The sequence below is a fragment of the Hakea prostrata genome, chromosome 10 (assembly GCF_041222555.1).
Source record: "Hakea prostrata isolate BN-2017 chromosome 10, UWA_Hpros_2, whole genome shotgun sequence".
NCBI lineage: Eukaryota > Viridiplantae > Streptophyta > Magnoliopsida > Proteales > Proteaceae > Hakea > Hakea prostrata.
The window spans coordinates 37,457,001-37,482,686 of NC_142609.1; the positions used below are offsets into that span (position 1 = coordinate 37,457,001).

The window sequence follows — 25,686 nt, forward strand, 5'->3', positions numbered from 1 at the left end:
GCCATTCTTCTTATAATACATGACTTTTAAGCGTACCCACAAGTGGTGTCAACTCAATACAGATTTCATTTGGTTGCAAGGGAAATACTAATATTTTGATGTAAAGTGAAACTTATTTCCTAGGATAAATAATTTTAGGTCTTTGATTGTTAGGATACTATTTTTATCGGGTAGTAGAATAATTTTCACATTTCAACCTCAAAAGGGTTGCTCAGTTGGTGAAAGATCAGCACCTTCAAGTAGGAGGTCAAAAGTTTGAATTCCCTCTGGGTCAGGGGTGAAGCCTCACTTTATATTTAAATTATATGTAACAATTACCTCCCTGAGGATGTAGTCGAAGTGTGAGTAAGCTAGCATGAGCGAACCTCAATCCCCCCAAAAAAATGAAAAAAATATTTACATTTCAAATGAAAATGTAGTTTTGATTTACTTATCAAAAACGCAAGTAAATTAGTAACCCAAGGAATCTCAATTCTCGATTCTCGACTCTACATCTTCAGTGAGAGCATTGGAAGCCAAAAGCAAACCAATTGGTGCCTCCACCTTTCACGTCGCAAACTTGAAATTACAAACGTCAAGAGACGAGACTATCCATGAATTCATGGGGAGTGAACAAATAGACATGAACATGTCTGTTTGTAATGCAATCAATAAATACATTAAGTGTGGTTCTCTTGACACGGCATGCAATGTTTTCAATGCAATACTACGTGTTAGGAGTCTTGTGTCATGGAATAAGATAATCATGGCGCTTACAATAAAATAGGTTGATCTATAAATTTTAAAAAATTTACATTGAGCCAACCAAATAACTTGGTTTGGTAGCCAAACAACGTGAAATGAAAAATAATTCCTATTACTTCACTTCCCTTTTCCATTCTCTTTTCCATTCTCTTTTCCATTCTCTTTGCAACTGAGCATACAATGACCAAATATGACCATAGCCAGGGTTGGTTGGTAAGACCAACACCTCTTGAACAGGTTATGGGTTTGATTATGCCTGATGATGTATTATATAATACCCCCATCTTCAATATATAGAAATTGTTTGTCCCAAAAATAAAATATATAAAAGAATCAACAAGCGTTAGGGAGGCATAAAGACCATACTAGAACACATAAGCATGATAAATTTATCATCTTATCCTATTGTAAAAGCAATACTTCAAAATAGTACTTAAAAAAGAAAAATAAAAAAAAAAAAAAAAAAACGAAGACGAAGAAGAAGAAAGAAAGACATGGCCACTTGGTCTCACTCATATTAAATAACTTCTTGTGTGTGAGAGAAAATGAAATGTTTTTCTATTAGGTTTAAAGAAAAATCCTATATTTAATCTTTATTTATTTATTTTTATTTTTTTGGGGTCCTGTAAATAGCATTGAATTGTTCAAAAGCTTGGAAATATAACGAAGGAGAACAGGCCAAACAGCCACACATGAATGCATGACGGAGTCATCTTATTCTTGTTGTGTGGTTCAGTTCTTAACCGGTCATTTTATTACCGTTGGAAACGTAGTCCGTAGAGTGCAAGTTGATAATTATCAAGGGTCTAAGCCAGGTCCTAGCCTTCATTCCCATCTCGTCAACACGTTCAAAGAGCTTAAACCAGGTCAATTCAATCTTCCATCCTCCTGTGCTTCCCTCTATAAATACTACGATAACAGGTATCTAATATCATCAATCACCCCAGAACCTGTGTTTTAGTGCCAAAGTATTTGAAACCCAAATCCAGAAACAACAAGAAGTAGCTAGCGAGAAAAATTAGATCATTCATTTCAGTTAACATGGCTGCAATTTGTCAAGCTTCTAGTTTCACATCTTCTTCTTCTTCTTCTTTTTCATGTCGTCGAAGCAGACGGATTGAAGCAACGCTTCAGACTCCTAAACTCCGGCCAAGTAAACTCACACTCCCAAGGTTCCCAAAAAGAGACTTGGTGGAGGAATTGAACTTGAGAAGTGGATACAACAGCGGAACCACCACCACAACCACTACAGAATCAAACCCAAGTCGCAACACAAATGATATTCAGCTAAATTCCAATTCCAAGGTGGTTGCAGAGCTTTACGCTATTATGGAAGCAGTTGCTGATAGAGTAGAGATGCACAACAACATCGGAGAGCAGAGGAATAACTGGAACCACCTCCTTCTTACGTCCATTAATGCCATCACCCTAACTGCCGCAACTATGGTTGGCTTGGCGGCCACCACCTATGGCATAGGAGCACCTCTTCTAGCTCTCAAGCTCTCTTCTACTCTCTTATATTCAGCAGCCACGGGGATGTTGGTGGTGATGAACAAGATCCAGCCTTCCCAACTAGCTGAAGAGCAGCGAAATGCTGCCAGACTGTTCAAGCAGCTCCAAAGGGAAATCCAAACAACACTTGCAATTGGGTCTCCCACTGCAAAGGATGTGAAAGATGCCATGGACAAGGTCTTGGCTCTTGATAGGGCCTACCCTCTTCCCCTGCTTGGAGCAATGCTTGAAAAGTTCCCTGAGAAAGTAGAGCCTGCAGTGTGGTGGCCACAACAACCGCATCAGAGTGGCTACAGGGAAAGGAAGGGAAGCAACGGATGGAATGCAAAACTGGAAAAGGAAATGAGACAAATAGTTGGTGTGCTGAAGGGAAAGGACACTGAGGAGTATTTGAGGCTGAGCAAGTTGGCGTTGAAAGTTAATAAGACCCTAGCCATTTCTGGGCCTCTACTTACAGGCATTGCTGCAGTGGGATCTGCTTTAGTAGGATCAGCGTCCCAGCATCATGGGTCATGGGCAGTGTTTTTGGGAGTCACTGCAGGAGCTCTTGCAGCCATAGCGAACACAATGGAGCATGGTGGGCAAGTAGGGATGGTGTTTGAGATGTACAGGAGTAATGCTGGTTTCTTTCGGCTGATGGAAGAGTCTATCATATCCACCTTGAAGGAAAAGGAAGTAGACAAGAGAGAGAATGGGGAGTTGTTTGAAATGAAGGTGGCTCTTCAACTGGGAAGGAGCTTGTCTGAGCTCAGGGATCTCGCGTCTTCTTCTTCTTCTTCTTCTTCTTCTTCTATAAGACATGAAGAATCCATTGAAGAATTTGCCAGCAAGCTTTTCTAGTTTAACGATAGATAATCAACCATCATCTCCATTAATCTTGTGAAATGCAGTCTTGTACAGACTTTGGGTAACATATATGTATATATAGAGAAGGCCTTGATTAACTCATTGTGAACTTGAGACAACCTAACAGAAAAATTATTTATTCTTACATACATGTCTCTCTTGCTTCTAAGTTCGCGACAAGTGAGCAGGAAAATCAATTAACAAAAACAGAATCTCTGATAAAGATGTTCTTCCTATTCGTATGCATGGCCTAAGACCTTCCTTGCCTCCTTGGTCCACAACTGTTGTCATCTCAGTGATTGAAGATGGAAAAATCACTAATTAATTTCAAACCGTTTATAGAATATTGTCTATATCTAAATACACAGCAGATTACAAGCACATAAAAATTCCATGAGACCTCCACAAACCATATTTTCATGCATTGATTTCCTCCGAACTCCATCATTATATGCTCAACCTGTATCATGAAGAAGAATAATCAACATGACTGGCCAATGTGTTAAAGAACCAAGGAATTCCAAAACAGCCTAGGTCTCTTTGACCATGTAGAAGAGTCTTCATCATTGTGTTTGTCCCTAACTATGTAGAAGAGTTTTGCGTTTGTCCCTTATTTCCTTATCCAGACATCCATTTTTTTCAACTCATTTGTTTTTTCATAGACTAAACAAAAAAAAATTATTACCTCCTTTTAAATCTGAAAACTAGAATAACAACATTGTTGATTGTCTGTTTTAATTTCCAAATGTAATCTTAATAAGGACATGAACTGATGCAGGGTTCAGATCTTCCATCCCGATGAATGGAGGATTGTGCATTTCTTATACTTTTCTATTATATATTTAAGAGGAGACCCATTTCTAACTATATAGTCAATTTTATTAATAATTATAAGAGAGTCTCATCTTATATGTATGATAATTAAAAAATATGCAAGGAGCATAATCCTCCATCTTGTGAGTAAAGGAACGTAACTTCTACATTGAAGTTTATGGTGTAAACCTAAGGATGGCAAGAAAACCCAAAAATTGAAGATTGTGTTTGCCAATATCTTTTCTCAAAACTCGAAGACCAATTGACTTTTGAAAAGAAAAAAATATATATCAATTGACTATTGACCTTGAAGAGTTCCAAGGTGCAAGAAAGATGACTCGGTCCAGCATTTGCCTATATTCAAATTCTTTAACCGGTTACTTAATTATAACCGTTGTCAACAAGTCAAAGACGAATGCTATGTTGTTAATCAGAATCAACAAATTTGGCCAAAAAAAAATCAGAATCAACAAACGAAAGTGTCTATTAACAAGTCAAAGACAAATACTATGTTGTTAATCGGAATCAACAAACCAAAGTGCCTATCTTACCCCAAAAAAAAATGAAAACAACAAACGAAAGAGTCCAAGTTGTAAAAGCTTAGGTAAAGCTTAGGTCAAAGCCTTGAGCTCATTTCGTTAACATGTCCATAAGATTTGGTTTTTCTACGGGTTGATAACCCATTAAGGCACATCCCTTGCTTTTTTATTCTTTTCTGAGTTTTTTTACTGGTTGCAAACTTTAGTGGAGCTTAAACTCTAGGTACCACACTTTAGTGCCCTAAATTACATATTGCACACTTCTAAAATTACCAATTGAATACTCCTAAAATTTTATCTAAGATTTTGTTAAGTCATGAGTTTGACCATATTACCCTAATTATAGTATAAGGACCATATTACCTTGATTATATTATGAGGACCATATTACCGTCAACATAAATTTGGATGTTCAATTACTTAAATACCCTCTTGATGATAAATTACATAATACCCCCATACACCTTATTTTAAATTTACAGGTTCAATTACTCAAATACCCTCTTAAAGGTAAATTACCAAAGTACCCCCATACGCCTATTCACTCATTGTCTTCACTCAACCCTCTTTTTCATTCATGCTAGTCTATCTCCCCACCAACTACAACTACCATGTCTGGCAACGACCATTGCAACTCACCACCGCGAGCTAGGGCTTAGCTCCTCACCTTCTCATCTACTCTGACGATGACCAATGCAACTCTATCATTACTTGCATCCCTCTGCAACTCCGACGGCTTGCATGCCTCTGCAACTCACTACTGCAACTCCAATAGCTTGCATCGCTCTACAACTCACAAGCATAATTTTTGCAACTCGTCGTCACCACTGCAACACTCACCGCAATTAGATCGAAGTATAAGGTATGATTAGGGTTTTTGATTCACACCAAATCACAAAAAAGAGACACATATGCATTAATTATGCATTAGACAACATATGCATTAATTATGCAAACATAAACTCAACATATGCATTAGAGAACATTGTCCACTACTACACATTAGACCCTAAACCCTAAACTATGTTTCTTATTATGACATTAAACAAAATTTGTCCACTATTAAATAAAACAACACTAATACAACAAAACAATTTACAAATGTCTCACCTGAAAAATAGACACACAAGAAATAATACGAGTATGAATACAACCTTACAGTTCACTAAGGTGGGTTTGGGGGTGATGGGGGCAGCATGGTTGCATTGGGTGTGGGGGTGATGGGCCAGCACGGGTGCATTGGTTGGGGGGGCAATGGGCCAGCGTGAGTGTGGGAGCAATAGGCATTGGGGGAGGGGGCGATGGGCCAACATGGGGGTGCACAATGTGGGGCTCTGGGCATGCATGGTCATATCATGGTGCTTACAAAGGCAAATGGTCGAACACCTTGTGTGCACCATGTGGGCGTCGGGGCGCCCTAAGTTGCCTGCTAATGGTTGAATGTGGGCAACCATAATGTCACCCAAGGCTTGTGAAAAAATGTGTGTGATTTGGTGTGAATCAAAAACCCTAATCATACCTTATACTTTGATCTAGTGGTGGTGATTGTTTAAGACTTGATAGGTTGTAGAAACGATGCTAGCGAGTTGCAAAGGGATGCAAGACGAGGAGTTGCATACAAATGCAAGATGCCGGAGTTGCTGAGGGATGCAAGTAATGATAGAGTTGCAGTGGTTGTAATCGGAGTAGATGAGGTAGTGAGGAGCTAAACCCTAGCTTGTTGTGGTGAGTTGCAGTGGTCGTTGATGGATATGGTAGTTGCAGTGAGTGGAGATAGAGAGGGAGCAAGAGAGCGTGTACATGGATGAAGAAGAGGGTCAAGTGAAGACGATAACTGAATAAACGATGGACGTATTTAGGTAATTTATCCTCCAAATGGTATTTTAGTAATTGAACTTGTAAATTTAAAATGAGGTGTATGGAGGTAGTTTGATAATTTACTCTCAAGAGGGTATTTGAGTAATTGAACATTTAAATTTAAAATAAGATGTATGAGGGGTATTTATGTAATTTATCGTCAATAAAGTATTTGAGTAATTGAATATTAAAATTAAAATAGAGGGTAATATGGTCATTATACCATAATAACGGTAATTTGATCATTTTACTCATGACTTGGGCGGTACGAGCAGAGACAAAACTCAAACAAACAAGACAACAGGAGCAGGTCAAAAAAACGGGAGCCAAAGCTTGGAATGAAACAAGACACAAAAAACAAGAGCATGGTCAAATGTTTAATGTTTTTATAGTAGAAGTGAAACTCGGGTTCACCCTCCCATAAATCCGATCCGTTTTGGTAAAAGGCTCTGATTTCATGTCGGTTCACCACCAAACGGGTAAATTCCATTTGTGTCCGAGTTTGAAATCTCCGGTTCTGTACAAGGCCCTAATAGAATTTTGGATGTAATATTAAGAGTATGCAACTTGTTTAATCTATAATTTAGGACACTAAAGTGTGGTATTAGGGTGGAACCCATAAAAAACTCAATTCTTTTTGCCAATGCAAGATTGGTTGAGCGGTAAAGATCCATACTTTTCAGTGGAGAGGTCATAGATTTAACTCTTGTGGCGGCATTTCATTTTCGGTACCCACAGGAAAAAAAAAACTCAATACTGGTGATTTATATTCTGGGTTTTTAAATGGAACCGGTTGGGTTGGGGCCATAACCGCTTTGATATGTCGGTGTCTGAATCGGCCTCCGATACAAGAAGCGGCTGTTGAAGACCAGAGCAGATTCAGAGAGAGGGAGGATGGGAGGAGAAGTGGCGCTTGCACCAGGATTGTCGAGGAAGCTCAAGAAGGTGTTGGAGTCAAGGACAGACTCGCCTGATCTGTTGGCATCACTTGATACACTCTCCACTTTCTACAATGACAACACTCCTCAGGCTCGCAGGAACCTCAGATCCACCATCGAGAAGCGATCCCTCGCCATCAACCATGAATTCCTCTTCTCATCCAAAGCTGCCCAAGAGGTAAAGTTCCTCCCTCTATCGTTTCTTCTCTCTCAGCCTCTCTCTCGCGCGCACACACTCACTTGTGAATTCTGACCCCAATGTTTGATTTTTAGTTTCTTTTGGTGGTTAGGCCTTGGATCGAGTGGAAGAAGAAGTTAATGCATTGGCCGATTCCTGCGACAAGTTAGTTATCCTCACCTGTTCCTCTTTCTTTGGGTTCATTTTTAGTGATCGATCATTTTTCGTCTCTTCTTCCAAAATCTATCGGTGGGAATACGGGGTTTTCTCTTAATGGATTAAGTTGGATACGGTATATTTAATTTCAGTTGCACAACTGGGTCTTTAATTTTGAATCGAATTGCTAAATCTTAGCTCAAGATATCTCAATTCTTGGTTTTAGATCAATAATTTGCATTGATCGCCGTACTTTCACTTGAAAGTGACAGCGAACTTCTTCTGATAGATATAAGCATTTGGTTAGGCTACTCTTGCTTTGCTGATAGCTCGTTTTGTGCGACTGCTAAACACCCACAAATTTCAGTTTAAGGTGTCACTTGACATTTGCGTTTTCTCAGAATTGCCAAGGCACTGAGCAGTTGTAATGCCAGCACGGGAGATATCATTAGTACAACAGAGAGGCTCAAACAAGAACTTGAGATCACTACTCAAAGGCAAGAGATTGTGTCTTGCTTCCTTCGGGATTACCAACTTTCTAATGATGAGGTATGTGACTACAACTTGAAGGCAGAGACCATGAACTAGGATATTACTGGACACTTTCTTTTGGTTTCTGATGTGGTTGTCTCTCTCTATTACCTTTGTTAACTTTGTCATATATTATAAAAAAAGAGAGTTAATAATAATATAAAATTATATTTTGATATCTATTTGTGTTGTCTGAGGGGAACTTTGATGGAGTGAGTGCACCAATGGCTAGGAATGTGAGGGGACTATAATCACGCATTAGATGGGCCAGTGTTCAACAGTTGGGCTTTTGATCTTGTTCAGCCCATCTCTATCCTGAAGCGTAGAGTCTTGAGTTGGATGCTGTCAAAGATTATTCTAGCGGGTTGTCACCCACTGGTCATGTGGGAGCCCATAGTTTTCTGAATTGGAGGAAGCTGATCCAATGAGTTCACTCCATGCCCAGAAATGGGTGGGGGTTGAGTTCCGCATCAGTCATTAGTGTATGGAATTTTTGTTTATGACCCTAGGAAAGGTCTCTCCAATCTGAAACTGGGATTTTTGGGTTAGATGCTACCAAATTTGGTTTGCACCATCAAATTGGTTCTTCATGTGCTTGGTTTACTCCTGGGAGGAAACCTTGCCGGAGTTTGGGAGGACACAAAGACTTGAGGGTGTGAGCTGGACTCCCCTTGGAGGGTAAGCTGGGCAAAGTTTGGGATCACATAGATTATAGACTCTGTAGGAATGACTTTCCACATTCCTGTGATTTTCCTTGGGGGAAACCCCATGTCCGAACTTTGGGATCCCCTTTTGGAAAGAGTGGGGGAATTGTTAGATGGAAAGTGACTATCAGCCTGAGGTAAATTGACTTTGGTATATTCGGTATTTTAAGTGAACCCCAGTGAATTGGGATTGCATTTGTCGAGGTGGTCTGAATTCTTTTTATTTTATTTTATGTTTTTATCTTTTTAGGGTTTCAATCAAATTTTGTTGCAGTTGGAGAATTTAATATAGGCTTTCTATTGGGAAATGGGGATTCAAGGAGGGATAATTAGTTTATTGGGAAACTGCATCTGAGCTTATCAAAGAAAAAGGATGTGGAGTGGGTGATGTGAAGGAGATAAACTTGGCATCAATGACGACATGATTAGGGGATTACTCATCGTGTCTTGAAGCCTTTATGCTAGTTGATTTATTCAAACTATGGGGTGAATGGTAATGGGTAGGGTATGCGGCTTGATAAGGTGTGATACATGTTGATGTGATTTGGTACGTTTTAAAAATGTAATTGAAGATTTGAAATCTGGGCTGTATTTTATTGTATTAATGCAACATGTATCACTTAGTGTTGGCCGTGACTATACATTTTGCATCGGTATGATACTAATTAAATAATTTTTAAACTAAATAATGGGCATATTGAGCATATTGCTTATATTGTATCGTATTGGCGGATACATTGTGATTGGGGGGGGGGGGAGGGGGAATATGGAATTTATTTTTTCCCAAGAGACATTACACCGTGTTGTTTTGCTGCCTTGTAAACTGATAATAATGAAGGACGGAATAATGGAGAAAGAAGTATAAAGAAGATGGGGGAAGAAGGGAAAAACTGAAAAGCATCAATACTTGAAGAAGGGGAAAAAGAAGGAGAGAGGAGAGAGGGCGCTTGGGGGGGGGGCTGCAAATGTAAAAGGCTAAAGCTTTAATTCATGTTTTGACTTTTATTATTTTTCCTGTTCCTTTTCAATTGGATGATTATATCTTTTGGGTAAACAAACTTTCATTTAGGAGCATGGGAAGAACATGTGTTGATCTCTTGACAAAGATTGATCACGGAGTGTAAAAGGCTAAAGCTTTAATTCATGTTTTGACTTTTATTATTTTTCCTGTTCCTTTTCAATTGGATGATTACTCTTTTGGGTAAACAAACTTTCATTTAGGAGCATGGGAAGAACATGTGTTGACCTCTTGACAAAGATCGATCATGGAGTGGAACCCGACCAACAAGTCCTACCCGGAATGGATGTGGCTCTCCTAACCAGGTGGTCAGCAACCCTGTTACCATCCCCGGGAATAAAGTTACATAGGATGCTTACAAGCGTTCAAATAATAAAAGTGGCATACTCCAATAAGAAAACAACCATTCTAGGACTCTTAGCAATTTAAAACTATCTAAAACTAATCTTAAGTATCCTACCTGGATTGAAAAACGGCTTACATGGTTATCCCATAAAATTAACCAAGGAAAAACACCATAAAAACATTATCCATGTCACATTTGTCACTGTGGCATGAACAGTAACTGAGAGTCTTGTTATTGCAAAACAACTTTAGTCTTGATCAAAATAGCTGGCTGTGGGCTCGCATGAGCAGCAAACAATTAGCAGATAATTCTGGGAAATATTTTCCCTTCAAATCAGTTTTCTCTTGGCAATTAAGATCCTCAAAAAAGTAGACCAAAAGTTCATGCGCTTGGAACTCCATCTCGAATTGTGCTGCATCAGATAAGTGTCGCCTAATACGTCAATAACAGTACAATATGGTGTGATACTTTAAACTTGTTCATGATAGGTGTTAACCAGTTATGTCCAGTTGCATTAGTCTACCTAGGAGCCACCTTATATTAGGCCCATAGGTGATTAGTTGAGCTTGGGCCCTTGATCACTGCATCCTAGGATCATCTAGATATTAGAAGATGATAATAAACAACTTGGATACATTCAAGCATATATAAAATATATCAAACTTTGGCTCATGTTGTTTTGAATCGTCATAGATGGCTTGACTGGCTTTTTCAACTTTAGCTCTACTAATCCATGGAACAATTTCTTGAGCAGCTTGAAATCTTCAAGTTGAATGCCTGGGCTCAAGGACACGTTTTTCAATACTTGGAACTTGTAAACTCATAAAGAACTTGGAAGAGCATTACATAATTTTCTTTACAGAATGTATTTACCAAAATATAAAATTCATTAATATCCAAGATTCTATTCATGTTATCCTTTGCCTCATCAGTCAATGATAAGTTTGGATTGGTAATGAGCTGAAAGGGTCTGCTTTCAGCTAAACCTTTGAAATTTTTTTTATTCTAGCTGTGACCTGTATACTCATAAAGGGACTAGGAAGAGGATATTGATTTTCATGCGTTGTCATGCACAAATAGTATGTAGCCCTCAAAGCACGAAAACTATTAATATCCAAGATTCTGTTCATGTTATCCTTTTCCTCAACAATTGACCCTAGATTTGGGTCCTTGATGACAATGTTTTGCTTTCAACTAGATCTTCCCAAAGTTATTGCACTAGCTAATTTTTGTGTAAATAATAGAGAACATAATGTTAAAGGTTACCAGCAGAAAGCGTGATCAGCTTTCAAATGCATGCAATACTGGATATTACTACATTTTTGTTACTTCGCCCCATGCTATAACATCATCCTAAGTATAATACTGTCAACTTAAAGCTTTCCCTACGTGAAATTTGAAGGCTGAGCTGAGGTTGCTTACTTCAGATATTGAAAAAGGTAGACAAGTGTGATATGCTAGTGTGCCTGCTTTATGACATATTTGTCTTCAAATGTGCGAATTATGTCATGTCAGTGGGAGATGAAACTTGCATTCATCCATTGTGAGTTTGTAAGACAGACATAGGTTAATTTTGTAAGGTCTTAGGGGCTTTCTGGATTATATTCGTGTGATTGTCATTGTTAAAGCAGCCATTTGGGTTGTATAGTGATACTCTTTCCGGGGTTCTCCTTCAATGTGGTGATAATGTGAACAAGGTTCATAACCGTGGTATAAAATTTCATAAAGTTTTGGTGAAATTTCAGTCATCTTGAGTCTTTTGAAAATAAACATACCTGCGAAAGGAAATTGCTAGTTGACTATAAATTCTTCAAAATTTCTGTCGAAATGTTGGAAATTTCAGTTGAAATCTTGGGATTATCCATGAGGATTTAACAGTAAGCCCAATCAAGGGTGAATACAAACACCTATTTAGATGACTATTTTTTGCAACATGATCATTTAAATGTGCTACATAGATTTAGAGTTTCCGTGTATGTGAATTTATATTTCAAGAATGTTGAGATGTATGAAAATACATCCAGATTTGACTACATAGATACAACCAAGTGTGCAAATCCAAATGACCATTGTGGATTGTTTTCTAACAAAACTAGCCATGGAGTTGTGTAAAGTAGGTTGTCCAGAAAGAACCAGACCCATAAAATGCATAAAAGTCGTGGACACATAGCACTGAAACCTGACAGAATTTGTACCAGGTTTTGGCGATATTTTGCCGACATCCTGAGATTTCAGTTGTCTCTGGGCATAAACCTTGAGACAAAACGAAATCTTGAACCTTGTTTCATAACTAGATTAGCTTAATTGTTCATGTGGCTGGTTCACAAATCACTTCCTCCATCATGTGCTGGTTCTCAAATCATTTCCTTCATCCCCTATGGCTGTCTTGCACAATTTTGATGGGATCATCTTGGCAATCATAGTCCTAGTCTTTCCAGGTGTTGTTGTTTTTGCTGACTCAGTAAGTGGAGCTAATGGATTGATTATGTGTCAAAAGACTCAAAACTATCCTCATCCAAAGAGGCTAATTAGTAAATATTGGAAATTTAATCTACCATAATTGGATGAATATATCTTCTCAGGTTCAGGGATTTGGAGAATATATAAGAGAAGAGGTCCAACACTATTGTACTCACAGGAATATTTCATTCTATTGGTGCCTGTTTTCAGCAAAAATCATACTGGATCTATATGTTGGCCTTGTCAAAGAATGTGGCTGAGTGGGGAAATTGATGTGGATGTGTCTTGTTCATATTTTTGGCTGATTGGTTTTCTGCTTCTCTATTCTGCTTCTGAATTCCTAGAGTGTATCAGTTTCAGATCCTTTAATTCTTTTTGCATTTGCAACCACTCTTTTAGAAGGGCAAACATTATTTTTCATTTAATAGAAAGTTTGCTTAATTGACAGGTGTGGTACAAAATTGTTCTCATGTTATTTTTGTGCAAATGGCTTTACATTTACAGATTAACGCTTTAAGGGAAGAAGATCTGGATGAAAGATTCTTTAAGGCACTTTCTCACGTTAAAGAAATCCATGCCAACTGCAAAATACTGCTCAGAACACATCACCAGGTATTTGCGCTCTTTGTTCCCCCTCCTTAGGTTGGTTAGTTTGCCCTATGATTGTATGCACGAGTGCTCAAAATCTCGTCTTGTCTCGTCTCATCTCAGTTCTCTCAAATTTGCACCATGCACACTGCACAAAGAGACATGGATTTCATGCTTTGTTTGCGGTGTGCTTTCTCTATGTCAGTGGTGCTACGCTAGTGAAGAGATAATGTCTAATTCTGTTTCTTGCTTTGAAGATCACTTTCAAGCTTCCCGATATTTGGCCTAATCTTAAATGCAAAGAGTTATACTCCCAGGAGAAAAATTCCTTTGATTCAAATGGAAAAGATGGAACAATTGTCACATATTATGCAGCGAGAGAATAGTCATTCTGTTGTTTCTTTCAGATTTTTGAACCAGTCTTAGTAAGAAGATCTAAAAAATGAGGGTTAAATGTAGTCTTTAACATATAGCTGTATTCCAATTAACGGTCAAACTCTCTCTGATGTAACCTGTGTGGCATAAACAATATAGAGGATTTGTGAGAAATTACCAAACCACCAGTAAAAAGAGAACGATAGATAAAAGATTTGATGGGTCAAAAAGATGGGACAACAAAAAGTGGTGCCCTCCATGCAGAAGGGGGTAGTCACTGAGTCACTATATTATGAGGTTTACATACCACAGCCAAATCCTCCTTTACTTCTCACAAACTGGGTGACGCTGCAAACATTATGACCCTCCGTAGATTCCATGGTGGCATGAACCTTGTGCACTGGGTATGCCTATTTTTGCAAGGTTGATCTTTCTGGTATTAGGTGATGGCTACTGCTTTGAAACAATTAAAAACAACAACAAAGTATGGATTTGTATTTGTCATTTCCATGTTTAATATCTGCAGCATTTGCCTTGGACAACATGGATTGGACTGGAATTGAGGAAATGGATCACCTTTAATGTTTTCATGGACCGAGCATCATTCTTTTTTTCTTGAGCATGTAACGAGTAATAATGAAAGAGAAAAAGAGAAGTGGCTATGGGAGTCTCGACTCACGACCTTTTGACGGAATATCATGACTGACTAATACAGGACCACGATAGGAAATAACCAGAAAAAGCTGAAGGACAAAACAGCCCCTAGGGGCAAATTGTGACTTCCAACAAATGTTTTAAGTTTTGTGAAATCTCGGCGAAACTTGGTGTTTTGGTACACGGCGAAACGAAATATGGGTCGAAATGGAGAAGTTTGAAATTTCAGTCAAAGTTTCTACAATCGCACCGAAATTTTGCAGCAGTCTTTACCCTTGTCACACTTTCTTTAAGATGGGTTGGTCGTTTTATGAGGATGCTATCTATAAAGGGTCGTGTTTTACTGTATGGAGCACCATATGGGTCAATGACATGGCTGAGTGTGTCCAATGATCTTAGAGGCAGGCCTACGGGGTTGACATGAGCCACCATGGCACAACAACTATTATTAGGTTATTCATAGGTCTGATGGGTATTGTAAATTTTTAATTTGTAATTCATTCATATACTATTATGGTATATGCTTATGCTGTTTTATTTGTGTGCTACTGACTTCTACGCTCGACGGAAAGAAACCCAAATTTGACGGGGGGAAGAGCACCCCACCGAGGCCCAAAAAGGGAGGGGGCAAAGGGGCTGCTGGGCCGGGCCCGGATGTATCTTTCAACTCGTCCTTTTCCTGGTTTTCCACCTTGTTAAGGAGCCCCATTCGGGACCCCAAAGTGGGCGCCCCCGACTTCTACGCTTATACTTGACTACTTGTATATTGAATTTTAGTTGTTGTCCTTTTCTTTTTTTTTCTTTATTTTTTCCCCTTCATTTTAATGAAGATCTTAGTGTTCTCTTGCATCATATCTATATTTACGTTATTTAAAATTCATGTTCCAGACTTTTAATTTCTCCCGCATATGGCAAGGCATGTGCCAATCAAGAACACCACCTTGAGTTAGGTTTTAGGCAAAAATAACACTCCTAGTAGTCACAATATCCCTCCCTAAAACCCACCAAGATGAAGGGTTGAAATTGAAAAAAAGATTCTGAAATTTCGGCAAAATTTCCCATTTCCCTGACTGAGTTGACTGAAATTTCAAACCTTGCTTACAACAATCAGTCGTCACAATATCCCTCCTGATTCTGTTATTTCTAACATTCCCTCTTTAAGCTGAATCATCTACGTTAACCATGCACAACCTGCCACAAATTTTGTCAACTTTGTTGCTAGTATGTGACTTGGTAAGAATATCTGCAAGTTGTTTTCCTTTGTGAACATGGCTTGTAGAAATAATTCCTAGTTTAGTAGTTTTAGCTTTTCTCTAACAAAGTTATAGTGGACTTCAATATATTGTGCTCCCTTATGGAACATTGGATTTGAGGCGATGAGTAGCTGCTTAGTTATCACTTGACAACTGCGTTAGAGACTCTCAATTCCCAGTTCAGTCAACAATGGCGTTACCCACATCAACTCATGGGTATCATGTGTCAAGGCTCAGTTGTCAGCATCGACTAGATCTGGCCACAATAATCTATTTCTTGCTCTTTGAAGACACAAAATGTTGTCCAAAAAAAAATGCAATAACCGTTAGTTGATAGCATAGAAAAGAAATTCGAGAGAAACTCAAGTTTTGACTAGGTGAAAATGGGAAACCTAGGTGGGAAATTGGGAAATTTCGAGGAAACTAAGAACTTTTTTGTGCAAGTTCCGATAGGTTTTAAGGAGTATTTTAGGGTGGGACTTTGCATTTAAGCTAGTTAGAGTATAAAAAACACATTGGTTGTATTTTGCTAAAAAAAATCAATGTAGATATATCATTTAATGTACATAACATCAATGTAGAGTTGTTCAAGAAGTACACTATAAACTTATCTACTTAAGTACATAACATTCAATATATAATTTCTAACTTCAAAACATCAAATACAAAGTAACTAACAATAAAAGGAAAGTACAACTCAGTGCCAAGAGGAGGCCTCGGTGGATCCATCCGTGAGCCGAGTAATACCATGCCTGTAACATTCTCTCCTCCAACCAACGATCATAGACATCCCATGACATTTTATGCCTATGGTTGTCAAGGTAATCGACAACTATAACTTTAGAAGTTTGGCCATCAACATGCCTAAGATAACCAGTCTGAGGAAATACGCAATTTGGACAGGGAAATTCTAATGGAAAGGTATTTGGGGAAACATGAAAGAAACAAAAAAATAAAAAATATGGGAAAGCTACGAAACTTGTAGGAAAAAGTCCTAGGTTTCCACCAAAATTTTCAAGTTTCCACAAAATTTCCCAGGTTTCCATGAAAATTTTCAAGTTTCCATGAAATTTCTCATGTTTCCCACGAAATTTGAGAATTTTTTTTCTCACATGAACCAGCTGGTCTAGCTGGTTTGAACCAGGTTTCGAGGTTTTGACAGATTTCGATGGTTTTGATCGAAACTTGGGATTTTTTTTCGGTCCCCTAGTTTTTTGTTTCAAGGTTCCCAAAATGGGAAATTTTGGTGGAAATTTTGCAAGTTTCGAGGGAATTTTGTTCTATGGTTGTAGTACATGAACTTGCTGATTGCTTCCCTAGCCTGTTCCTCCCTATTGCCTTAACGAAACATGTGAGGGATGGTTCGTTGGTAGGTGTCCTGCTGCTTGAAGGTGGTGGGTTCTTGCTTAAGTGTAGGATCCACCCTACTGTAAGCGTGCTTCTCCTTGTGTCTAGTCTTCCTCCTCTCACCTCTTTGCTGAACACTAGATGGAGCTATTGACCCTGACCTAGATCCACCTACTCCTCTAGCCTGCCCATATTGCCTCACAGTATCAAAATGGAAGGACTGCTTGCAAGCTTCAAATGCAGCCTTCATCTGTCTGCATTCAGCTACTGACTCCAACCCATACTCCTCCTTGTGGCCTCCTCATTAGCGGACTCCTCATTGACATCCATGAAGGGCCTTTGTAAGATTTCCTCCTTAAACTCCCATTGCTGTCTTACCCTCTCTGCCTTTTCTGTTTCCCTCCTTTCAGATTTGCTGCAAGGGTTTGCTGTAATTCATTAGACACCTCAGAACACTTGACAACATCTTTGTATCCTCCTACCAAGTGTTGCTTCAATTTAATTGCACCACTAGAATTCAACACCTTCAGGCAATACTTGCATTTTGATTTCTTTTTATGTGCAGCTAGTGCCTCACCGTGTTGCCAAAGCAATGTTTGATGCCGCATTTTCTGTGCCACTCCCACTACTTGTCATTTAAACTGATACACATTGCACCACAAAAATACACACTCCCACATCAGTAGAATAGTTTATTGAAAGTTAAACACATATAAAAATAGTTTATAAAACAAAAAACCCACACTTGATTCTAAGAACACATGTACGGCATGCTCATACAAACATGGTTATATTTTTAAATAAACAACATCATAAGCATCATTTAAAAAAGAAAAAAAATATTTTTTCATAGAAGATTTTTCGTGAGTATTTTAATTGATTTTTTAAATATGAAGAAAAAAATAGCAACAAGCATGAAATTTTTTTTTGACTCCATGAGGTTGTAGCCCTTCCAATGGAGTCTTAACATATATTAGAATGAGTTTCATAACCCATGTATTTTTCTAAATTTTTGGATTTCAAAAGTAAATAAGTTTCATAATCTATGTATTTTTCAACATTTTTTTATTTCAATTTTTTAGAAAATTTACTTTTGAAATCCAAAAAATTAGAAATAAATCAATACTAGAGAATTAAAATCTTTTCCATGAAAGTGTAGATTAGAGCAAGATGTTGAACATATGTTTAATCTCCACTCAAAGACCTACTCTAGAACATAATATTTGAAAAAAAATTAAAATTTGAGGTAAAATGTCACCTTGGTTGAAGATCTCTTTGAAATGAGTTTGTTTGATCTTCCTTTGTTGTTGTAGATGTGCTAAAACTTGTTGTAGGTGGAGATCTGGAGTCGGTCCAGCAAAAAATGGGGCAAAACATGGGCTTTAGGATGATCTCAGTGAGTTGGGAGGCGAGAGACTGAGAGAGAGAGCAAGACAGGTCAAGATCTCAAGAGATGGGATATAAGGAAACTAGGTGGACCAAAATCTTAGTCGAACCGAGATCTTGGTCGAGTTTTGGGATTTTGTGGAGCTTGCATGAGTTCTTGTCTTGAGACCTCGCCAAAGTGAGATCTTGGCGAGATCTAGCGAGATGTCATACCATGAGAACTACTTTAGTGAAGACCAAACCATGGTTGCGGAAACTATTTCAGACCACATATAGTTTCCTTAAACGTCCACACAATACCAGTCTCCTCTTGAGCTATAAAAACCTAAAGGTTGCTCTATACGAAAAGTAGTAAGCCCTGGCTGTTCTTGACGCCTCCTCTCAAATAGGCCCCAATTGAAGTTGTGATAAGTGGCTAAGATATTGTTGGCAGCCAAGGCAGACCTTGCTCTTGATAGAGATTTCAAGTCTTGCAAAGTTGATGGAGAAGTCTTGACTCGGTATGCTCCATAAATGAAAGCTGCTTGGCTGCAATATAGGCTAAAGAAATTAGTTTTTTCTAACTATTTTGTGCAGTAGGTATGCTTCTTCCAATGGATCACCATTGTGGGAAGCATTGTGGACACCAAGTTGGTACGAGGGCAAATTATGGCTGGTAGCAAGGGAAAGAAACAGAGGCATGTTTGGCCACAGGAGAAAAATATCGTGGTGGTCAGTACCAGAAACCTAAGCATAGCCTTTAGCAATCAAGTAGGTCTTCTAGCAAGCAAGTGAGCCATCTAGGTTAACCTTGACACCATAAATCCAGTGGGAATTCTAGCAGACTTCCCTTTTAAGTAAGAAAACAAGATCCCAGGTCTGAAATCCTTCCAAGTACCACATTTTTCCCCCATGGCTGTCCTGCAGCCATGATTAGATAGTGCTTCTGCAACTGACTTGGGAACAGGATGTCAAGAAGCAGTAGATAGGCAAGAACGAAAAGTTTGGAACTAACAGAATAAGACAATTAGAAATGCGTGTTTTATGTAGCTCCAAACAGTCTTTTTGGTGGGCAATAAGTAGATCGAGTTCAGAAATGGTAATGTCTCATGATCTGCTGATGAAGCAGATAAGGTGGGTGGTGGAGGAGAAGGGGTGTTGGGCTGTCCCAAGGGTGACAAGAATGAAACTGTCGAACCGTTGGTGGAGAAGGTGGTGGCAGCGAGGAAGAAATTTCGACTGAAACTGTACACTTTTTTCTCCACACTTGTAACCTCAATTTCGAGCCGCATATGGGCTAAAATTGATTTGGATTCTTGCATACTACCTATTTCAAGCATAATAAACACTATAGAACTACTAGTTTACTAAAAAAACCACTGAAAGTGTAACATCCAACTTTCCAAGTATATAGTACGTAAGAGAAGAAGCGAGAATGTTACAACTTACAAGTCTATTCTATTCAATGTCTCCCTCTTTCGTCTGCACCCCATACAAATGACAATACAAGTCCCATGATGTTCGTCCCATATAGTTTTGGACGTAGTCAACAACTGCATCTCTGTACGTGGCCTCATCCATATGTATAAGATTTCCTAACGGTGGGAAGTTGTGAATCTCCAAACAAGGAACTGGTGGTGGTGGGCCTTGTGGCTGTGGAATAGAGTGGAAAATCTACTCAACAAATGAAAGAGCACCTTGGCTATAAGGAGAAGGAGAAGGTCCATACTGATAAGGTCCCAATGGCTGATTCCGATAGGTGACAGTGGGAGGGACACCATAAGCTCCATAGGCTGCTCCATAACCATAAGGCTTCACTAGTGGTTGATTGGCCTGACCTTGAATTTGATAGCCAGGAGGGACAGTGACACCATATGGTCCATAACCATAAGTCGATTCGGTAGAACCAATACTCTCCACAGCAGTATCATATGAGGACTCTGCAGGCCTATGCCATCCGGATCCTCTGAAGGTGGAGGAGTCTATAGCATCATCAATGCTCATCGATCTCATAGATCCCATCAAGCTCGCGGCATCGGGTGAACGGTAGGACCCATATGATGGTGTGTCCTTTGTGCTACAGCCGTGCTGTCTCCCCTTCCCCTTCCTCGAATATGTAGAGGAAACATTTTGGCCTCGAGATGCAGTTCCAGTATGGTCTAAATCCTATTTCGCGTGGGTGAACTGATTCACGTCTATGAATCTCGGTGGTCGTCCTCCCCACCCTTGACTCTCACGTGGTGGTGGTGGTCTGTCCCTAGGATTAGCTGAATCATGATCACGAGGTCCAACACCCACCCTTCTTATCCCCTCCATCATCACCGCCATCGTCATCATCACCACCATCGTCGTCATTGCCGGAGGCCTGAGTCACCTCATCCTTAGTGGCGGACCAGACAATCAAATCCTCACTTTAGGTGGATGCACTAGGGTGTGGCACGAAAGGACGGGCGGGCTCTGCATGTGCCCTTCCCTCCTAGGCCATGAAGTCCTCCACATCAGCCCCCATCTCCTCTGCAATCTGTCTACTGGGACGACCTCCCTCCTCATCCAGCAATGCTCTCCACTGTTCCTAATCCAATCAACTACTGGGTTATTATCATCATCCATCTCAAATATGTTGGTCAACTCGATATTGGTACTCTCTCTGTTCATCCCCTGTCTAATATGATCCTCTCTCAGTCTCATATTATAGTGTATGTAGACAAGGTCCTCTAGACACTTCACACCCAATCGGTTGTGCCTCTTCGAGTGAATGAGGCTGAAGGTGCTCCAGTTTCGCTCACAACCAATGGCAGAACATGTCCGGGGAGAGCACTTTGCTTGCAATCACACTCAAGTGGTGTGAGTCACGTCCAAATTGCAACCACCACTCAGCTGCAACAAACATAGACTCCAAGTCATTTTAATACTTAAATAACTAAATTAAAGATAGAATATAATAATTACATATATAATGAAATAAATGAATGAACTTACCCGCAAGGGCGGATTCCCGTCCCGATACGGCCACAGAGCACAACCGAAGCTCCCAGTGGCATCCCTAAAAGCTTTTATCTAGTATATAAAGAGAAAAAACAATAACTAGTAACTAAGTTAATGACTTAATATAAAACTATGAATTGTGAATATCAAATGATTCAAATCACTATCTCACCTCCATAAGGATGACTGCTTGTTTAGATGAATCCGGTTCAAACTTCTCCACTACAGTTTGGATGGCATCCATCAAATCTTGCCTCATCCCAAGATTGTCGTTGTAATGGTACTTGGGATTTAAATTGTATGCTGTCTAAGAAAAAGTATGCCATAAAAGGGAATAGTTAATGCTTAATAGTGTGATAACATAATGAAAATTAAATTAAATACTAGACTTAACAACTCACCAGCCTTATGCAGTGGATGTTGCAACATAGATTGCCATCTAAGTTCGATGATTTGGAGGACTCTCTTGTTGCCGTGTGGGTGGACCTGAGCAACTTGTTGCTTCATCCTCTCTACTGCAGCAAATATATGTGGTAGAGTAGGTTTTCTCTGTTGATCTACCATCCTCAACATATGCACCACAGGCTCAAGCATCTTCACCATTATCCTCACATTATGCCAGAAAGTCTCATCGAGTATGGTCAACTGTGCTCTCCTTCCTCCCACTGATGAAGAACCCGCCTAGTTAAACCACTCATCTGATGCAAACATGCTCCTAAGGCCAGTCTTCCTACTCTCAAAGCTCTGTAGTGCTATCTAATTATTAGCAAATCTGGTTATGCCTGACCTCACTAACTCACCCTGACACTTGTCCCTCATCATCCTTAATGCTTAGGTGTGGTTATAGATGAAGGTGCTAACTTGTTGGGCTTGCTCCACGGTCTTCTTCACAAGCTTGACCTTTCTGATGTCCTTCAACATTAAGTCAATGCAGTGAGCAGCACATGGAGTCCTAAAGACCTTATATTTGTCCATCCATCAAGGCATCAATACAAAGTTATATGTAATGTAAATATATGTAATTAGTTTTTTGCAAATGAAAACTAATACTATATGTTTAGATACCTGGAGTTCTCTTGCATCTTCAACCCAGCTTTCTTGTAGTTGGAGCCATTATTAGTCATAATTTGAATCACATTTTCCACTCCAACCTCCTTCACCACTTACTTCAATAATTTGTAAATGTATTTGCATCCTTCTTCTCATCGGATGCATCTATTGACTTGAGGAACACTATCCTCCCATCACAATTCAACGTGAAATTGATGATGGACTGTCTAGTGGGACCAGTCCAACCATCAGTCATCATCACAGTCACTCCATAATGACCCACATGGGCTTTAATCCCTTAATATACTCATTTAAGTCCTCTTTATGCTTAGGCTAATAGATATTATATATCTCATATGGAGTGGGGCCCGGTACACCACTCCCAGCCCTTGCCTATCTCCTCAATCATATCTCTATAGTAGGGCCCCTGGGCTGTATGTGCTAGAATACTATGGTAATAAGCCCATTTGGAGAAAGCCATCCCCACTTTTTCCTTCACACTCCCACATAAGTGCTTCAACTTTCTTTGTTTATGTTTAGGCCTCAGGGCTGGATCATTGTGAAGAATCTCAAGATCCAGATCTGTAGGATGTGCTGACGAAGCTCGACCCCTTGTAGGGGCCCGTGGGATAGGAGCCTCCTGCTCTCTAGAGGACCCACAACTTATACCCTTCTGTTGCTTCCTTATGTCATCAACCCTCTATTGCTCCCTACTCATCATCATTGCCCTCCTCATTTGATCGGCCTCTGGATTAGGGTCACACTCTCTTGGCTCATCCATACCATAATCCTCAGGACCTGGAAGGTCATCTAAGCATGCATCCTCGAACTCATTCCTCTATTCTCTTCTCTTTCCTCTTTTGCTTTCCACCACTAATATATGAGGCCATTGCCCTCTTGACCTCTATGGGCACCTTTGGGCACTCTACTACATCCCTCTTTCCACCAACTAGATGCACCTTCAGTCTAGTGGCCCCACCTCCTCGTATTTGTTTCTTACAATAATTAAACTCGCTCTTCTTTCTATCAGCTGTTAGTGGCTTCCTGTGTTGCCAAGCTATGTCTGACATCTTTGAAACTTGAAGGAGAGTGCCTGATACACTAAGTATCTTGAAAAGCTCCACAATATGCTCCAAAAATGACATACATGCTTCTTATAATAACCTCCTATTTTTAAATATAAATATATATATATATATATATATATATATATTTAATATATAAATAATTTAAAAATATATAAAATACACACTAACTATCTTAAAAATATCCACAACATGCTCCAAAAATTGCATACATACTTCCACTAATACTTTGCTATTTTTAAATTTAAAACAGAAATTAATTATTTCTTTTTATAATTATTTAAATATATATTAAATACAGTAAAATAACATAATTAACAGAAAAAAAAATCAATTCAACACCATCACGGCAATATGGTATCTCAACTCTCACATACATTAATTTGAAGCTCATACATGTACTATTCATATACATTTGTAGCAATATACATAATTTACTAAATAATTTTTAATAACAGAAAAAATAAAAATAAAATAGTATGAAGAATCATAAATTAATTTTGACATTACAAATTCATTGATCAACACTCTAAAGTAAACATACATAAATTTGGAAGCAATCTAAGATGATTTAAGACACAACAACAACAACAACAACAATAAGCCTTGTCCCAACTAAATGGGGTCGGCTACATGGATTCTTGCCATCCAATCAGTTCTGTTCAAGACCATGCTAGATACAAGGCCTAAGCTATACATATCCTTTCTCACCACTTCTCCTAAGGTTATCTTAGGTCTACCCCTAGCTCTTCTAGTTCCTTCAATATGGATTATATCACTTCTCCTAACGGGAGCATTTATAGGTCTCCGTTGAATGTGGCCGTGCCACCTCAAACGACTTTCTCTAAGCTTATCACTTATGGGAGCAACTCCCAAACCAACTCTAATATGATCGTTTCTTATCTTATCCATCCTAGTTTTGCCACTCATCCATCTTAGCATTCTCATTTTTGCTACATTGAGTTTATCTATATGATTCTTTTTAATAGCCCAACACTCTGCACCGTACATCATAGCTGGTTGAACAACGGTCCTATAAAATTTTCCTTTAAGCTTTAATGGAATACGCCGATCACATAAGACCCCGGACGCACCTCTCCACTTCATCCACCCTATTTTAATTCTTTGGGAAACCTCATCCTCTAACTCACCTCTTTTACTTATGATTGAATCTAGGTACCTAAAACAATCACTCTGAGGAATCTCTTTATCGTCAATTATCACCACCTCATCATCTGCCCGATCATGACTAAAGTTACAAACTAGATATTCTATTTTCGATCTACTAAGTTTAAAGCATTTTGATTCCAAAGCTACTCTCCATGATTCTAATTTGGTATTAATCCCCACTTGGGTCTCATCAATCAACACAATATCATCCGCAAAAAGCATACACCAGGGGACCTCATCTTGAATGTCTTTGGTTAGTTCATCCATTACCAGTGCAAATATATATGGGCTTAAAGTTGACCCTTGATGTAGCCCAACTGTTATCGGGAATTCATTACTTTGTCCCCCCACTGTTCTAACACTAGTCACCGAACCATCATACATATCCTTAACTATATCTACATATTTACTTGCAACATTTCTTTTCTCTAGTACTTGCCAAATTAATGCTCTAAGGACTCTATCATAAGCTTTTTCTAGGTCAATAAATACCATATGAAGGTCTTTCCTACATTCTCTATACCTTTCTATAAGTTTCCTAATTAAGTAAATAGCCTCCGTTGTAGATCTACCCGGCATAAACCCAAATTGGTTCTCCGTAACTGTAGTTAAGTGTCTCAAACGGGTTTCAATTATTCTCTCCCATAATTTCATCGTATGGCTCATCAATTTAATGCCTCTATAGTTATTACAACTTTGAATATCTCCTTTATTAAAGACACAAACGAAACAAAAATAAAAAAATGAGGAAGTTGGTTATTCACCTTGCAAGATTTGAGAAAATGCACAAATGGAGGAGCAAATCTAGTGTTTGAAGAAAATGGAGTTCTAGAAATTAGGTGAAAAGAGGGATGAAAGGAAGAGAAATTAAAAATAATAAAAAAAAAACTCAAAAAGGGCTCGAAATCTCCCTAGCAATATCGCTTGAAACAGTCGAAAACACCAAAAGCTCGAAAATGAGCTCAAAACAAGTTATTTTATAACCTGCACAAGTGTCATTTCATATTGGGCCAAAATTTCGACTCGTATCCATCGATATATCGGTCGATACGATACGATACGATACATGACACATTTCGTGCCTGTACCTGTATTTTGTTTCGATTTGAAATTTTGTAGGCATTTCGGTCGAAATTTCAACCATTTTGATCGAATTTTTTTCCATGGGTGGT

The 25,686-nt window shown here is 38.9% G+C and overlaps 1 protein-coding gene and 1 pseudogene across 1 annotated transcript in view; both read left to right on the forward strand.

Moving 5' to 3' along the window:
* Positions 1 to 1,700: 1,700 nt before the first annotated feature.
* On the forward strand, positions 1,701 to 3,096 carry LOC149002750 (putative F-box protein At4g22030 pseudogene; annotated as a pseudogene).
* Positions 3,097 to 7,120: 4,024 nt separating this feature from the next.
* LOC149002751 (oligomeric golgi complex subunit) overlaps positions 7,121 to 25,686 on the forward strand; it is a 30,760-nt gene continuing 12,194 nt past the window's right edge. Inside the window, exons 1-4 of the mRNA XM_089136337.1 lie at positions 7,121 to 7,427; positions 7,540 to 7,592; positions 7,985 to 8,132; positions 13,147 to 13,254. Coding sequence (XP_088992463.1) covers positions 7,206 to 7,427; positions 7,540 to 7,592; positions 7,985 to 8,132; positions 13,147 to 13,254 — 531 coding nt within the window. The 5' untranslated portion in view covers positions 7,121 to 7,205. The remainder of the gene's footprint in view (positions 7,428 to 7,539; positions 7,593 to 7,984; positions 8,133 to 13,146; positions 13,255 to 25,686) is intronic.